The 18,257-nt window shown below is 45.8% G+C and overlaps 1 protein-coding gene across 1 annotated transcript; it reads left to right on the top strand.

Annotated features, from left to right (window-relative positions):
* Positions 1-706: 706 nt before the first annotated feature.
* IL36A (interleukin 36 alpha) lies at positions 707-3,328 on the top strand. Its single transcript, XM_062208870.1, has 4 exons — positions 707-716; positions 812-925; positions 1,386-1,525; positions 3,116-3,328. The coding sequence occupies exons 1-4, from the start codon at positions 707-709 to the stop codon at positions 3,326-3,328; spliced, it is 477 nt and encodes a 158-aa protein (XP_062064854.1).
* The last annotated feature ends 14,929 nt before the right edge of the window (positions 3,329-18,257 follow it).

Genomic DNA, 18,257 nt, shown 5'->3' with positions numbered 1-18,257 from the left:
ACTTTTCACCTACTGGGAGCCCTTACTCTTAGGAATAACCTCCAAGTGTGTCATTTTGAGGCATCAGAGTCCAGTCATCAGCCTTGGGAGAGTCCCATTCTGTGTCTTTCCTCACTCTCCATGACTACATTTCCTGGTTGTTGCTCTTAAAGGCTTGACGTGCCCTCTTTTTTCAGGGTACTTGTGCTGCTATTGACATTTATTCACACAAGGACTCATGAAATCCTCTGGTACCAGGAACCAGCGATTATCTAGAGTGCTGGGCAGTCCCAGCCCCAGTGAGGCAGAACCTCCTTCTTTCCCTGTGCGGATAAAAGGCCGAGGGCTGACAGAGCACCCAACTGAAATAGGAACCGTGGCCCACAAAGGCAGGCGCCCGGCATCCTCTGTACCCAGGTCATAGTTGTAGTCTGTAGCTGGGAAGTCAGCTGACCTCTGGTCTTCTCTTGCTACTGGGCCTCTGGCCTTGGTGCTATCATCCCAGGGCTCTGGTTCTAGGCTTGAATCAAATTCTTAGGTGTGACTGCTTCTGCTGGGAAGTAGGCTGCATTCAAGTATGTATAGGAGCCTGGTGAGTCTGGAAGTCTAGAATCCTACTGAGGACACTGTTGGGCTGAAACTATAGCTTGGCACGGACTCAGGTCCTCTCCTGGGGTCAGTCTGCCCCTAAGCAACTCCTGTTCTTGGCAGTTCTGAAACCACCAGAATGGCTAAAGGTAAAGATACTCAGGGAAGGGTGAAAAATTGGAAAGGGGGGGCAGATATTGTGTGCCTTCGTCTTTACATACTTGCCTGTTGACTTTCTCTGTAGCATCATTTGCACCAAATCCTCTCTTGTGGCACATTCAGGATCTCAATCATCAGGTGTGGGTCGTTCAGGACCAGACCCTGACAGCAGTGCCAAGGAAGCACAGTATGGTTCCAGGTGAGTGGTCAAGGCCTGTCAAAGGCAGCTCCTGTGGTCAGACGTGCTTTGAGTGCTTTGTGTTTGGTCTTTCGTGTCACTGGAGTCTTGCTAACTGGGCCTGCTGGAGAGAGGAGCTTTTCATGGGCAGTGATGAATAGGAGGCGATCATGGGGTTGTCTGTGACTCTGGACATGACGTCTGAGAGACAGCAACTCAAAGAGACTGAAGAGTTGGCTTATAGGAAATGGTGGAAAGCTTTTTCTGTGAAACTCCAAGAAGTAAGACTGGGACAGAAGAGCCAGTCTACTTGAAGGCTTGTTTTTGAATCCACAAGAGGCTGACTTTTGTAATGGGAAGATTTCTCCAATAGTGGGATGGGTGGCTGGGTTAGTTGGTAGGTGATGGGGTGACCACTCTAGTTTTGAGATGCTGCCTTACATATAGCAATTGAACACTACTTTCTGCATTGTGTTCCCAGCCACTATTAGCTTAATTCCATGCCAATATCTGGAGACTCTTGAGACAGAAAAAGGAATACCCACGTACTTGGGATTGGATAAACCAGATGTTTGCCTCTTCTGTACAAAGACCAGAGAGCAGCCCATGTTGCAGCTGGAGGTGAGTACAGAAAACAGGAGATGGTGATGCTTGACTAGGAGAGAGGAACTCATTTACTTTTCAAAGCCTTTGTTTGATAGGAACTCAGATTTTGGAATTATTATAAGACTATTCGTTATTCTTATGCATATTTATTTTTGTTTTGGGTATTGTGTTATTCTGAAAGAATAGAAAATTATAGGACTATTTTACAATTAATCTACTAAGGTCTCTGATTCTATTTTACAAAAATAATTTGGCTCAAAGTGAGAAGTCTAAAAGGAAGACTTATAGAGTTATTCCTAATTCCAATAGAGCAATGTCCCAATAGGGAGTGCACGAGTGCACATGCACACGCACACACACACATACACACAGTTGTAAAGCAGCAAGGATGTTTTTAACAATTAATCATCACAATTGGATGAGTTTATTAAAACATATTTTTGACAACAAGTAGTTTATAATTTTATGTGAACAGAGATGATTCTCTGTAACAAGCATTTTAGTAATTGCAATTTTCCAATGTGGAAACAATAATATAAGTTAAAGGAAGATAATTAAAGCAGACCTCTGTGTGTTATAGGGACTCTCTCGACCCTTTTCAGGAAACAAGCATATGCAGACCCTCAACGGGATGACAAGTTGATAGCAACAGTGGTTTTCAACCAGGAGTGATTGGGCTGCCTGGACATCTGTCGATTCTGGAGATACTTTTGGGTTGTCACAACTGGAGCAGGCGAGATGCTCTTGGCATCTTGTGGGTAGAGCCCAGGTTGCAGCTAAGCCTCCTAGAACACACAGGACAACCCCTGGCAACAAAGAATTATCCTGCCCCGATGTCAACCATGCCGACATGGGAGAAACTTGACACTAAACAACTATGAGTTAATTCAAAACCCGTGGCCACTGTTATCAAAAGATTCTTTTTCTCCGTTGTTATCCACAGGTGTTGGTTAAACCAGTGCTTTATGTTCTCAAAAACTGCTATGTCAACATCTTTTAGAGTCCCACATTAAGATTCATTGATATTTGTGGTCTAAGATTTCAGTTATAATCTAAACAAACATAGAAGTATTTAGAGAGTATGATTGTTTAAAACCATAGTATCGGCTGGCGCCGCGGCTCACTAGGCTAATCCTCCGCCTTGCGGCGCCGGCACACCAGGTTCTAGTCCCGGTTGGGGCGCCAGATTCTGTCCCAGTTGCCCCTCTTCCAGGCCAGCTCTCTGCTGTGGCCAGGGAGTGCAGTGGAGGATGGCCCAAGTCCTTGGGCCCTGCACCCCATGGGAGACCAGGAGAAGCACCTGGCTCCTGCCATCGGATCAGTGCGGTGCGCCGGCTGCAGCGCACCAGCCACGGTGGCCATTGAAGGGTGAACCAATGGGAAAGGAAGGCCTTTCTCTCTGTCTCTCTCTCTCTCTCTCTCTCTCTCACTGTCCACTCTGCCTGTCAAAAAATAAAAATTAAAAAAAAAAAAACATAGTATCATCTGAGGTCTCTGGGCCTGTTTTGGTGACTGGGGAATGCCATCTCAGATCAGAAATATTGGTACGTAAAGGCTGTGGAACAACTCAGATGGTTTTGCTTCTCTCTGTTTCTCACCCTTTAGGACAAGAACATCATGACCCTGTACCACCACTCCGAGCCTGTGAAGCCCTTTCTCTTCTATCACAGTAAGAGTGGCAGGACCTCAACCTTCGAGTCCGTGGCCTTCCCTGGCTGGTTCATTGCTGTCTGCTCCGAAGGCGGCTGCCCACTCTTTCTGACCCAAGATCTGGGAAAAGCCTACACCACGGACTTTGAGTTAATGCCTGTGGATTAAGGTCAGTCTGGGAGTGCAAGTTCCTCTGCAGGTCAGGACATTTGTCTCTCTCCTCTGTTCTAGCTTTCTAAGTGCCTCTGACATGAGCATTGTCCTATCCACCCATCCATCAAGGGGCAGCAGAGCTGCCATCATCAGGTCCAATGTTTAGAAACAGAAACCAGGTTAACTAGGGAGTTAAGTGATAAAACCAGCCCAGGATAGGAAGGGAGAATCTGTGGTTGGGCTTTCCATCCCAGGGTGTCTTGCTGCCTCTCCCGCTACATCCCCAGTTATCTAAGTGCTGGTCCAGGCTGTGTAGGCAACAATCCAGGGAAGTGTGGGCCTCGGCCATGGCCATACAGCTGAGCTGCAGCACTATTACAAAATTAATAAAGAAAGTTCCACTTAATCCATTTGCAAACAGGGCTCCAGCTAAGCAATGGGGTTGGGGATGCTTTCACTTTTAAGTCCTGGTCTTGGATTTTCAGATACATCCTTCTGTGGTGTTGCATCAAGATCTTCTAGATGCTGACAAGGAGAAGCAGAGAGATTTCATGCAAACGAAGAGAGCAAAAAGAAAGCTGAGCCCCTCCTGGGTTTTAGCTTCCATCTCAAGGAACTTGTACAAGCGATCTTCAAAAAGTTCATGGAAAACACATGTTAGGAAAAAATGGATATTAAAGACCACGTTTTCAACCCAGATAAACTTATCTTTCAGTTTTGCTATCCATGAACTGTTTGAAGTCCACTCATCTGTTTGGGCGCTGGTTTGGCTGAAGAACAACTGATGTGTGATGCCGTCACCTACAACACTATCCCTGGGTCACATCCAGAGTTTGCTTTCTGAAACAAAAATAAAAAATGAAAGTGGTGGTATCTCAGTTTCTCTGCGATGAGGGGAATGATGCTTGGGAAGATCCTGGTCATAATACTGACCCTTACAGTTTAGAGGAGTTGTGTAGTTTGTAAAGCAGGCTCCCAGAGGTCTCTCATATTTAAAAGGAACCAGAAAGATAGCTGGGGAGGGTGGTATCTTTCTAAACCCAGGTTCTCCTCACTACCAGGTGGATAGGACAAACAGGGTCTCCTGAAGAGAAATCCTACTCTGTATTTCAGGGCAGAGTGCAACAGTGCAGCTAACCAAAAGACCCCTACCCTACCTCCCCCGCCGAGAAGATTTTCTGAGAGTCTTTTGGGGTTTGCCCTGTGAACTCCCACACCGTAAACTGACATGGCTCCCACTCATAGACAACATATTTTTTTGGAAGGCTTACCTTCAAAAAGTATTTTTATTTATTCACTTTATTTGAGAGACAGAGAAAGAAAGAGACAGACAGACAGACACATACACACACACATATACACACAGATAGAGAGAGGTCTCCCATTGTTTCATTCAAGGCCCACATTGACTGAGGCTGGGCCAAGGTCAAAGCCAGGAGCCTGGAACTCAATATGGGTCTCCCACGTGGGTGACAGGATGCTGAGTACTTGAGCCATCACCTGCTGCCTTCCAGGGTGAGCTTTAGCAGGAAACCAGAATCAGGAGCAGAGTGGGGACTGGAACCCGGGCACTCTTACATGCCTTGTGCATGTACCAAGCAGTGTCTTTTTTTTTTTTTTAAGATTTCTTTATTTTTATTTGAAAGTCAGAGTTACACAGAGAGAGAAGGAGAGGTAGAGGGAGAGGGAGAGAGAGAAAGGTCGTCCATCCGCTATTCACTCCCTAGATGTCTGCGATGTCCAGAGCTGTGCTGATCCAAAGCTAGGAGCCAGGAGCCTCTTCTGGGTCTCTCACACGGGTGCAGGAGCCCAAGGACTTGGGCCATCTTCCACTGCTTTCGCAGGTCATAGCAGAGAGCTGGATTGGAAGTGGAGCAGCTGAGACTTGAACCGGCGCTCATATGGGATGCTGGCACTGCAGGCGGCGACCTTATCTGCTACACCACAGCGCCCCCCCCCCCACTCCCCAGCAGTGTCTTAACTGTCACCCACCTACCCTCCCTTATCCTATTTTTAAAAATAAAGTTTCTTTTTACAGAATATCAGTTGAAACTATTATGGGGCTGGCCACCTGAAGCGCCAGCATCCCATATGGGCGCCAGTTCTAGTCCCGGCTGCTCCACTTCCAATCCAGCTCTCTGCTATGGCCTGGGAAAGTAGTGGAAGGTGCCCCAAGTCCTTGGGCCCCTGCACCCACATGGGAGACCCGGAGGAGGCTCCTGGCTTCTGGCTTTGGATCGATGCAGCTCCAGCTGTTGCGGCCATCTGGAGAGTGAACCAGAGGATGGAAGACCTCTCTCTCTGTCTCGACCTCTCTCTGTAGCTCTGCCTTTCAAATAAATAAAATAAATCTTTTATAAAAAGAAGAAACTATATTCTTTGCAATAGAATGATCCCTCAAGCAATCTGTGCAGTTCTGTGGTGATTTTTTACAATCTATCATATTTGTACTTGCCCCCCAGCATCAGAGAAAGAGGTGGGGACACTGTTTTTCCGAGCAGACTGATGACGCCGAGGGCCCTGCAGGATACCCTTCGCTTTTCAGCATTTTGGCAGAGATCACATTGTTTGCTGGCAGCAGCACGGTGCTCCCCGAGTTTTTCATTCCTCATGTTCCCACAGAAAGGCATACCTGCTTCTTCGCTGCCTTTCCCTGTGTTCTCTAGAGCTCTGGGGGTGACCAGGACACTTGGGACAGTGAAAGAGCTGTGTTTATTACACAGGGTCATTGGGCATACACGTGGAAGCTTGGACCAACTTGGAATGTGGTCTCCTGAGCAGGGAGCTGAGGAGGAATCTGGCCCCCTTCACGTGGCCTGGATGTTTGACTGGAAGAGCCAAGTCAATCTCTTTAGGAAACTGACTTTATCGTTCCCTTCTTTCTTATTTTCTTGTAAATGTTTACAACTTCAAGTGTTAGAATGTGCAGAAATTGGACCCCTTGTACACTTTTTTAGGAATGTAAAACTGTACAATCAGAATGGAAAATAGTATAGATAGTCCTCAAAAATTTAGAAATAAAACTTTTATATGGGGGGCCGGCACTGTGGCGTAGCGGGTAAAGCCCTGGCCTGCAGTGCTGGCATCCCATATGGGCACCGGTTTGAGTCCTGGCTGCTCCACTTCGGAGCCAGCTCTCTGCTGTGGCCTGGGAAAACAGTAGAAGATGGCCCAAGTCCTTGGGCCCCTGCACCCACGTGGGAGACCTCGAAGAAGCTCCTGGCCCCTGGCTTCAGATCTGTGCAGCTCTGGCCGTTGCAGCCAATTGGGAGTGAACCAGCGGATGGAAGATCTCTCTCTCTCCTCTCTCTGTCTCTCCTTCTCTCTCTGTGTAACTCTTTCAAATAAATAAATAGATCTTCAAAAAAAGAATCTTTTCTATGACCTAGAAACACCTTTTTGGGGTATACATCCCAAAGAGTCAAAATTAGGATCTCAAAGACATATCAGGAACATCCTATGATTTTGATACACAGAGTTTCATTGCATTCATTTCCACTTTGGTATGTTTCAGATATCTTCTTTTTAAAATGTGGATTATATACACTACCTGTATGTTTCTGAGTGAGTAGATTATTTAGAGCTATTTTTTTAGCAGTTTATGTCTATTATTGCCTATGATCTGAGAGAACAGCTTGCATGAAATCAATTTGGGGCAATATATTGATAATTCCTTTGTGATTTTGCATACTACACATTTATTGATTTATTGTTTTCTATTAAAAGAACACTAAATTTTTCCATGAGAACCTCAAAAAATAAATACTATAATTTTTGTATATAAAATAGACATAAATATATAATTTTTATATATTACATTATGTAATCTAAACATATCAAATGATATAAAACCATATATTATCTGTGATTTATACTATTAAAAGATGTAATTCTTCATTCTATATAGAATATATTTTTTAATTATTTACTTTTTATATTTTAGATGCTTATTGTTTAGTTTGCTTGATTTATCAGCTGCTGAGTAGCATATTAAGTTATACTACTATTATTGCATTTTTGAAGCTTATTGTTTTGTTTTACACTATTTCCTTAAATTACTTTGATTCTAAGTTTTTGGGGGACCTAATGGTTCATGTTTGCCATATCTTCTTTTTTTAAAAAAAGATTTATTTATTTATTTGAAAGTTAGAGTTACAGACAAAGAGAAGGAGAGTCAGAGAGAGAGAGAGAGAGGTCTTGCATCTGCTGGTTCACTCCCCAATTGGCTACAACAGCCTGAGCTGCACCAATCTGAAGCCAGGAGCCAGGAGCTTTGAGCTTCTTCTGAGTCTCCCACGTGGGTGCAGGAGCCCAAGGACTTGGGCCATCTTCCACTGCTTCCCCAAGCCATAGCAGAGAGCTGGATTGGAAGTGCAGCAACTGGGACTCAAACCGGTGCCCATATGGGATGCCAGCACTGCAGGCATCGGCTTTACCCACTACACCACAGCGCCGGCCCCTGCCATATCTTCTTGTTGGTCCACACTTTTTATTATAATAGAATACTCACTTTGGAATAATTGTTGGTGTTTCCCCTGAGTCTATTGGCAGTGATGGCTGCCATTAATTCACCATTTGAAAAGCACCTTAGTTTCTGACATTGTACCATCCTCAAAGTTGAGGTGCATCTTACCACAGTGCGTGGCACCTCACAACACTGCCAGGCAGCTGGCAGTTCTGACACGGTTGTCATTGCCCATGCATGTGCAAACACGGCTGTTTCTCTTATGCCATAATTGAACAAATGTTCCCCCTTTAATGTTTCATTAGATATAAGATAAAAAAAAATTGTTGGATCATGATTGTTGAAAAAGTTTCCATGATCTATCTTGTAAGGTCAATAAAAACAGTGGCATTGGGGCTGGCATTGTGATATAGCAGGTTTCACACCACCTGAGACACTGGTATCCTAGATCAGAGTGCCAGTTTCAGTCCAGCCTACTTTGCTTCTGATCCAGCTCCCTAACCAAAGTGCCTGGGAAGGCAGGGGATAATGGCCCAAGTGCTTGGGCCTCTACTGTCCACACGGAATTCTACACAGATGGAATTCCTGGCTCAGCCCAAGCTGTTGTGACCACCTGGGGAGTGAATCAACAGAAGGGACATCTCTCTCTCTTTCTCTCTCTCTCTGCCTTTCAAATAAATAAATAAATAAATCTTTTTTTTAAAAAAAAAAAGCAGCCCCATCAAAACATAAACCTGCTGCCTACAGCACAGACATCCCATATGGGCGCCGGTTGGAGTCCAGGCTGCTCCACTTCCAATCCAGCTCTCTGCTATGGCCTGGGAAAGCAATGGAATATAGCCCAAGACCTTGGGCCCCTGCACCCATATGGGAGACCAGAGGAAGCTCCTGGCTCCTGGCTTTGGATCAGCGCAGCTCCAGCTGTTGTGTCCATCTGGGGAGTGAACCAGCAGATGGAAGACCTCTCTCTCTCTCTCTCTCTCTCCCTCTCTCTCTCTACCTCTCCTTCTTTCTCTGTGTAACTCTGACTTTCAAATAAATAAATAAATCTTTAAAAAAAAGTGATTTAGCAGAGTCTGACTTAAAACATGGGGAAGTTTTAAGAATATCTCAGTTTAGAGAGGGTCTTGGTGGGATGAGACTTTTGGGCCTAGGTAGTTCCCTGAGAAGAGTTCTTTCTTTCTTTTTCTTTTTTTTTTTTTAAGATTTATTTATTTACTTGAAAGTCAGAGTTACACACACACACACACACAGGTCCATTTGCTAGTTCACTCCTCAGTTGGCTGCAATGGCTGGAGTTGCACCAATCCAAAGCCAGGAGCTCCTTCCGGGTCTCCCATGCGGGTGCAGAATCCCAAGGACTTGGGCCATCCTCCACTGCTTTCCCAGGCCATAGCAGAGAGCTGGATCGGAAGTGGAGCAGCTGGCTCTTGAACCGGCACCCATATGGGATGCCGGCACTGCAGGCAGCGGCTTAACCTGCTATATTCATCTGTATGCTGACAATTCCTAAGAAGTTGACTTCTAGAGTCCGGTAGGCTGAAGAGAGGGCAGGGTAGTCAAAGTGAAGGCAGTACATAACAAAATCATGGTTTGGGAAGGGAAAAATGTTGGGGAAAAACCAGCGTGGGGCAGGGCCTAGTGGACTGACTCCCTTGGCATCTAAGAGAGAAAGCAGGGGGATGCAGAGCCGTAAATGGGTTCTAGGTGAGAGATGGAATGACAGTAACGTAGCTGGCCCGGGAGCTTTTCTCTGCTGAGTGAATGAGTCCCTCTGCGGAACACCCTTCACTTCCAGCACTGGGAACTGGGAGAGGGCCCTGGGAGAAGCTGCGAGCTGGAGATTCAGCGTGGAGAAAGCGCCTTCCTAGTCTGGACTTTCGGCAGAAGGATTTGGGTCTATTGTCAGGGTCCAGGAGCCTGCCCTGGGCTGAGAAGCTGGGAGCTTGTTAGGTGGGGTTACTTTTTTTTTTTTTTAAGATTTATCTTTATTTATTTGAAATAATAATTTGAAATAAAGTTGCAGAGAGCGGTAGAGAGGTAAAGACAGAGAGAGAGGTCTTCCATCCACTGGTTCACTTCCCCAAATGGCTGCAACTGCTGGAGCTGTGCTGATTCCGAAGTCAGGAGCCAGGAGCCTCTTCTGGGTCTCCCACGTGGGTGCAGGGGCCCAGACTTGGGCCATCTTCTACTGCTTTCCCAGGCCATAGCAGAGAGCTGGATTGGAAATGGAGCAGCCGGGACTAGAAATGGCGCCCATATGGGGTACCCACCCTGCAGGCCAGGGCTTTAACCTGCTGCACCACAGCACCGGCCTCAGTGAGGTTACTTTTTGCCGAACTCCTTTGCACAGCTCTAGGAAGTGTGTTCCCTGATCCCAGGGAGTTCCCATGTTCCCGATGGGACAGCTTCCGGGCACCTGACTCGGGACAGTCCCACAAAATGTTTCTGCCATTTCAGTCCTTTAACTGTGTGGTTCCGGGGGTTTCCCCGGCATGTTTCCGTGAGTCGCTCTGAGCGGTCTGACCTGTCACTGCCCCGCCCAAAGCCTCACCAGCAAAGAGCTTCGTGCAGAAGCCTTCACACACACTTCTTCGGCTGAAAGCCGGAAACCCCGCCGGAGCTGGTAGGACACGCACGTGAAGCTGTAGGAGAAACTGCCCTGGCGACAGGAACACAGCAACCCACTCCACACTGGGGCCTGGGCCCGAGCCCAGCTCATGCTGAAAGCTGCCGGGCTGTGACCTCGATTTCGCTCTGTGCCTTTGGCCTGGCTCTGGGCATGGATAGGCATCCTTGCCTATGCTGGAGTCAAGGGCACGGCTGCTTCTCCTTGGGCAGCAAGTTGGTGGGTCTGTGCTCTGTGCTCCTCACTGCGTGGCTAGGGCTGAGCAGAACTGGAAACACTGTGTTTAGTGAGAAAGTAGGTCTCCACCAGGCCACTCATGAGGCTGGAAAGATAAGGCACAGGTGAAGCTAACTGTGAATTAGCAGGAAACAGTGTTTCTCCCAAGGATGTGCTGTGGCTGTAAAGTGCCATGCCACCTCCTTCCCCTTTTTGACCACTTTTATAATTACTAAGGGAATGTGTTCTTTAACACTTTGGACAGTCAGAAATTTGACCGTTTTTATGATAACAGAATGAATGGCTCCAGTTTGGCCTGGAAGATATCCATCCACCTTGACCCAGAGAAGCAGCTGACACAGTAAAGGGACTCTGGACAGCACATGCTACATCTGGCTTAATTTTGCCCTTTGAAAGACCCTGAGCCCCTTCCCACATAGAATACTCCACTGCACTTAAATCTTGCCTGAACATTACTCTCCCCCCAGATCCTACAAGAATCGCCTACCTGTGGTGAGATGGCCCACGGGTTCTTGTGGACACTCAGTCAACAGCCCTGGTTTTGTTCCCCACAGGGTTGCTCCTGCTGGTTTCTGGCTGATGAGGGTTAGAGCAACGTGATAATAGGGCAGGAATTTCATAGTTGGACCCTGATGGTATATCTCGGGTGGGCCACGCAACTCCAGTTTCTCACTAGTAGGAGCACCACATTATTTATCCTACAACGTGGCACTTTGAGAATGGACGGGGTAGTTTCAGTAATTGTAGGATGATGGATACACATTAGGATGTGTGGCTTTGCCTCCACTGGGGTAGAGCGAGTGAGGGATGGAAGCAAGCAATTGTTTAATGGAAGAAACATCAGGAGTGGAGAATTGTTCTCCCCCTAAGGAGATTTACGTCATAGAGGAAGAAGAGCTTAAAGGGAGACATGGCAGCTACCTTCACAAAGCTTGTATGGCTTGTATGGATTCTGTGATGTTAAGATTTAGGAACGGGAAGGCAAGTTTTGAGTGTCCGTAGTCTTGTAAACAAAGGTGGGGCACCTGGGGACGAAGCCAGTTCCTTATTTAGTCATTCATTTGTTTATTAATAACTACTTAATCCACTCAATAAATATTTACTAAGGACAGAGACTCTGCTAGGGACTATGGATATAACAGTAAAGCAGACAAACACTACTTTCCTGCAATCAAGGAGTTTTTGATGTGATATGGAAGGAGAGAAAGCAAAGAAAGTGATTACAAGGCAGGTGAAGGAAATATTCAAAAGCTAAGGCAGAAAACACCAGAGGCAGAGGAAGGAGGTTACTTCAGGCATGTTGGCCAGGAGCTGACATACAAGGAGGTGACTGAAAGGAAATGGAAAGGCAAAATATGAGAATAAATCAATACAGGTGCAGGGATGATATTGAACTTGATATGTGCAAAGGTCCTGGAGCTGTAAAGAACTTGACATATTCTTTTTTTCCTTAAAAAATATTTATTTATTTGAAAGACAGAGTTACAGGGTGGGGGTGGGTGGAGAATAGAGAGAAAGAGAGCTCTTTCATCTGCTAATTCACTCCCCAAGTGGCTACAATAGCCATAGCTGGGCTGATCTGAAGCCAGGAGCCAGGACTTTCTTCCAGGTCTCCCACGTGGGTTCAGGGGCCCAAGCACTTGGGCCATCTTCCACTGCTTTCCCAGGCCATTAGCAGAGAGCTGGATCAGAATCAGAGCAGCTGGAATTGAGACTGGCACGCTGCAGCTTTAACCTGCTGAGGCACAGCACCGGCCCCTGAGAACCTGACATGTTCCTGAATGGGACTGGAGGACATTGAGTGAAATAAACCAGACATGGAAAGAAAAATACTGCATTCCTCACTTCTCTGGGGATGATAAAAAGTTGATCTTGTAGAAGTAGAGTATGATAGTGGTTACCAGGGCTGGAAAAAGGTATGGGGGGTGGGTGGCTGGAGAAAGGATGGTTAATGGTACCAGGGGTACAGCTGGATGGGAGGAAAAAGTTCTAATGTTGTGTAGCCCAGTATGGCTAACAACAATTGAGTATTTCAAAATAGCTAGTAGACAGTATTTCAAGAATTCCCAATACAAAGAAACCATACATGTCTGAGGTGACACATATGCCAATTACACCCAACTGATTATTTAAACATTGTACACATGTATTAACATGTCAGCCTATACACTGTAAGTACATGAGATTACTGTATGTCAATAAAAATATCTTCTAAAAGAACTTGGCAAGTTCAAGAAAATGAAGAACTGGCATATCTGAGATAGCGATGGGGTATAAAGAATCATCTGGAAAATGAATTGGAGACAATGGCCAGACCATCCAGTCCAGGCAAACCTGAAACCATGGTGAGGACCTATCATGTTCTTGTAGTGTTTAGTGTTGACCGATCCAGATGTCATCAGACGACTGGGTCTACATTCTTATCTCTGCTGTAAGAAAGAATTTGAGGATGAGACATAGATAAAGCTTAGCAGGGGAATAAGGTCTAATTGCATGCACAGTGAAAGGACTCCCTGGAGAGGCAGCGTGGGCATGCTCAAGGGTGACCTTCACTCATTCCCGTATATGATCTAGAAACAGAGCGGGTGGAGAGGGCGGTGTCTGGGGCAGGGTTTGATTGAATATTTACAGAGGGTGGGGTCTGAGCTGCGGTTTAAGTGCCACCCTTTTATGAAAATCTCAGAAGTGTCATGGTGTCAGATGCATGATGGGAGTGGGAGTGAGTCACAGTGATTGTATTATGATGATATTACAATTAGCCATAGGTCATCGTGGAGGATGCGCTCAGCAGATATGCTGGTTCTTTTGGGCTGGCACAGGTTCTGGGCAGCTGTTTCACAGAAACTGCAGTTTTCCACTGCAGGGAAAGGCAGCGGGTGTTCAGTGGGGAAGCCAGGGCTGCAGGGAGGAGAGGCTAGCTGTTATCCTAGCCTATATCATAAGAACACAATGGACACATTGAAAGGGTCTATTTATTGTTAACTTATTTGAGAGGCAGATAGACAAAGATACAAAGACAGAGACAGACAAATGGAGAGATGTCCCATTCATTGGTTCACTCCTCAAATGTTCACCACAACTAAGGAAGGGCCAGGCTGAAACTAGGAGTCAGGAAATCAATCCAGGTCACGTACATGGCTGTTAGGGACCCAAATACTGGAGCCATCATCTGCTGCACATCAGCAGGGTGCACATTAACAGGGAGCTGAAATTGGAAATGGAGCCAGGACTCTTACCCAGATTTCCAATCTGGAATGTAGGAATCCTAAGAGGTACCTTCACCACTGTACCAAATGCCCACCTTGTTGAAGGGATCCAAACATTGCTATGGCATGTTTTAGATTTCATTTGTGATGACAATCTTGGCAGTTATGTGGAGAATGGATCCTTTTTTTAAATTTGAGAGGCAGAGAGACAGACACAGAAAGTTTCCATCACTGTTTCACTCTCCAAATGCCTGCAATAGCTGGGTTGGGTCCTAGCCAAAGCCAGGAGTCAAGAACTCAATCCAGGTTTCCCAAGTGGATGTCAGGGAGCCAAATACTTGAGCCATTTCCATTGCCTCCCGTGTCTGCATTGGCCAAGAGCAAGAGTCAGGAGCCAGAGGCAGGTATCAGATACACTCTAATGTGGATGTGGACATCTTAACTGCAACACTGAATACCAGGTCCCAAGAACAGGTTTAGTGGGTGGAGGAGTAGGTGGAGAGCAGTAATTAGAAGGCTGATCCATAGTCTGGGTGAGTTATGGTGGTCTCCTAACCTGCAGTGGTGGAAGGCAGAGAAGTTGAAGAGAGGTGGGTGACCTTGAGATGTATTTTGGAGGTAGTCTTCTTTGGAGATAAGCTTGTTGGAGGATTGCATGGAGGGCTTCAAGAACAAGGAAAATCAAAGACGACTCCCAGATTTCTGTCTTGAGTAACTGAGATGGAGAAGACGGAGTGCAGGAAAGCAGGTTGGGGACGGATCGAAAGTTCTGCTGATGACATGTCCAGTTTGCAAGTTTGAGACACTCCAAATTGGCAGCTGTAAATACAAATCTGGACTTCAGCAGACATTTCTAGGCCAAAGGCCAATTTGTCCGCATACATCTAAAATCAAATTCATGAGAATAAATAGTATTGTGCAGTATAATAGAATAGAGGAGACAAGAACTCAAAGGATGAGGCCTGAGGAGCTTCAGCCTTTAGAATAACATGAAGAGGAACCAGCAGATGGGTGTCAGAAGGAAACTCTGGTGAGGCTGGGGGCAGACTCCCTGGCTGGGTCCAAGGCTGACAGAGCTGAGGGTGGCAGAGTGTCCCCTGGGTTAGGCAGTAGACAAGGATGTCATTAGTGATGCTGAAAGGAAGATTTTGGTGGGGAAGTAAGAACTCAGGAGTCAGGCTGAAGCGTGCTGGACAGTGAATGGCTTATTAGTATTCAAGGGCAAATACATTAGAAACACAAGGAGAGGGCCTGCGCTGTGGCTCAACAGGCTAATCCTCCACCTAGCGGTGCTGGCACACCAGGTTCTAGTCCCGGTTGGGGCGCCGGATTCTGTCCCAGTTGCCCCTCTTCCAGGCCAGCTCTCTGCTATGGCCTGGGAAGGCAGTGGAGGATGGCCCAAGTCCTTGGGCCCTGCACCCGCGTGGGAGACCAGGAGAAGCACCTGGCTCCTGCCTTCGGATCAGCGTGGTGCGCCAGCCGCAGCGGCCATTGGAGGGTGAACCAACGGCAAAAGGAAGACCTTTCTCTCTGTCTCTCTCACTGTCCACTCTGCCTGTCAAAATAAATAATTAAATAAAAATTAAAATAAAACACAATGAGATAGTATCCTTTACACCCTGGCTCAATAAAATGTCCCTTTTTAACTTAGAAGTAAGAGTCAGATGGGGGGGAAGACATATCACTGAGAATATTAATGGGGAAACTCACATCCAAGAGCAGATACTAAAAATAATAGCCCTTAGGGGCTGGCACTGCAGCGCAGTGAGTTAAGCCGCCACTGGTGGTGATGGCATCCAACATCAGAGTGCCAGTTCAAGTCCTGACTTCTCTGTTTCCAATCCAACTCCCTGCTAATGTGCCTAGGAAGGCAGTGGAAGACATCCCTGCCACCCACATGGGAGACCCAGATAAGGTATCAAGCTCCTGGCTTCAGCCTGGCATAGACCCAGGCATTACGATAGCTATTTGGGGAACGAACCAGAGTATGGAATCATTCTCTCCCTCCCTCCCTCCCTCTCCCTCTCCCTTTCTCCCTCCCTTCCTCCCTCCCTCTCTCTTTCAAGAAAATAAATAAATAAATCTTTTTTTTTAAAAAAAAAATAAAGACGGCGCTCACTCCATGATCAAGTAATTCACTTACCTATTTGGACTAAGTCTTGCATACCTGTGCAGGTAGCAGATGCTAGAATGTTCATTGCCACATTGTGGGAAAAAAAGAAGAATGAGAAAAAGAAAGAAAAAGAAAAAAGAAAAAAAAACCACAAAATGAAAATAGCCTTAACTGTCCACGAAGGAATGGCTAAATGACTGATGGTAAAGCCATTCTATTGGATACCCTGCAGCAGCTGTAAGGGAATGAGAATGGACCATCCACACCAGGGTATCAGCCATTTGGACTTATTGTGGAGTGCAAAAGTGAGCTGCAGAAGAATATGCATTGTGTCATAACAATTAGGAAGACATAAACATGCATGCCCACACAGAGGCAGAGTCACAATAAACACTATATATCTCCCTAGGTGACTATGAGTGTGTTAATGAATAAACACTAAAATGACACAGATATGTGACAGTGGTTGCTGTTGGGGTGTGGAGAGGTGTACCAGGGACTGGAGGAAAGGAGTCTGGGTCTGCCTGGTATGTTTTAACCTTTTACAAGCTGAACATATCAAAATGTTAGTAACTGCTAAAAACATTCTTTAAGGTAGAAAGAACGAACGACATGCGAATGAAGGAATTAATTACAGCAGAGGTTGTGAGTCTTCGAAGGCTGCAGCCATGGACTCTGGGCTTGAACGTTTTCTGACCACGTGGCAAGCCCAGGGCGTTGGGCACATCAAGGGATGGAAGGAAGGTACTCAAAGTGGCCACCTGGTGGCTACAGTAGGAGGCCATCTGTCCTGTGGGCCGTTACTGCTCCTTCCTGTTCAGACTGCGAGATCCTGCCCCGGAAGAAATAACTGACTGCATTTTCCATGGCTGTGTTCTCTAGCTTTCTGTTGCCATAACTTACTGCCGACACCTGGTGTCATTTGCAGGTTAAAAAGAATCAGTGGGATCCTATTTTCCAGAAAGAAATGCATGTCTCCTTCAGGCCTTCCAGGGGGCTGAAGGGCAGCCCACATGGGAGTTGAAGGCAAATAGGAGATTAAAAAAAATATGTAAAAATAATATGACATATACTCGGCTAGAGAGAAAAACTAACTTATTTGACCAGTACAGATCATAGAATTTTTTAAGTGTCGTACAATTATTAAGTATATGTATACCCTTTAAGTTATACTCACCAAACAGGTGGGTTTAGGCCACCATTAATGAATAGTTGCTGTAGATTGAATATTCCACTAACATTCCAGAAGACACAAATAGCAAGAAAGCATCATGACTGATGTTGTTTCTTCCAATCACTCTGTAAAATGAAAACAAAACAGTAAATCAGTTCTAAGAAACTGCATGAATGCAATGTAAACTGGTATGCATGACTCTGAAATATAGACTGATTTTCATTCACCATGGTTAATAATTCACCTTACCCAAAGCATCTACTGTGTGTCAGATTATTAGCTAGTGATTTTATGAATTTGTCATGATTATTGAGGCATGTAAAATTATTTTACTTCATCTCAGCATTTAGATTATCTTTTGGGGGACATATTATAATGTCTATTACAAGCATGCATCAAGTTACTGAATAACATTCTCTTACTGATAAGGTTCTATGAACAACAGCATTTGGAATCCACAGCTCTAGACCACAGGAGGGAATGGAAAGGAGGGCTGCACACAAGAAGCATCTGGCAGGGGCTGGCGTGGTGGCCTAGTGGGTTAAGCTGCTGCCCACAGTGCCAGCATCCCATATGGGCATTGGTTCCTGTCCAGCTGCTCCACTTTTACCCAGTTCCCTGCTAATGCACCTTGGAAAGCAGTAGAAGATGGCCCAAGTCCTTGGGTGCCTGCACCCACATGTGGACTCAAAAGACTTCCATAGCCTTGGCAGCTCATGACAAGAGCCTCGGGTGATCACTGACATCATACATAAGAGTGTTAATTGTCAAATTAACAACAGGAGTCACTGTGCACTTACTTCCTATGCAGGACTTCTATTCTTAATGAGTTGTATTATGAGAGTTAACTGTAAAACTTGTTCTCAAACAGTTGTGTGTGTGTGTGTGTGCAAATTGTTGAAATCTTTACTTAATATAGAGTTGGTCTTTGGTGCACAAAGTTAATAGAAAATGAAGCTTAATGGAGAACGGGACTGGGAAGGAGAGAGGGAGGAGGAGGTAGGGTGGGAGTGGGGATGGGAGGGCTGGTATGGTGGGAAGAATAACTATATTCCTAAAGTTGTACTTCAGAAACTTGTATTCCTTAAAAATATATAAATAAATAAATTTTTAAAAAAGA

The sequence above is a fragment of the Lepus europaeus genome, chromosome 13 (genome assembly GCF_033115175.1).
Source record: "Lepus europaeus isolate LE1 chromosome 13, mLepTim1.pri, whole genome shotgun sequence".
Taxonomy (NCBI): domain Eukaryota; kingdom Metazoa; phylum Chordata; class Mammalia; order Lagomorpha; family Leporidae; genus Lepus; species Lepus europaeus.
Note: the sequence above shows the minus strand (reverse complement) of the source record. Positions and strands in the feature narration are given on the sequence as shown.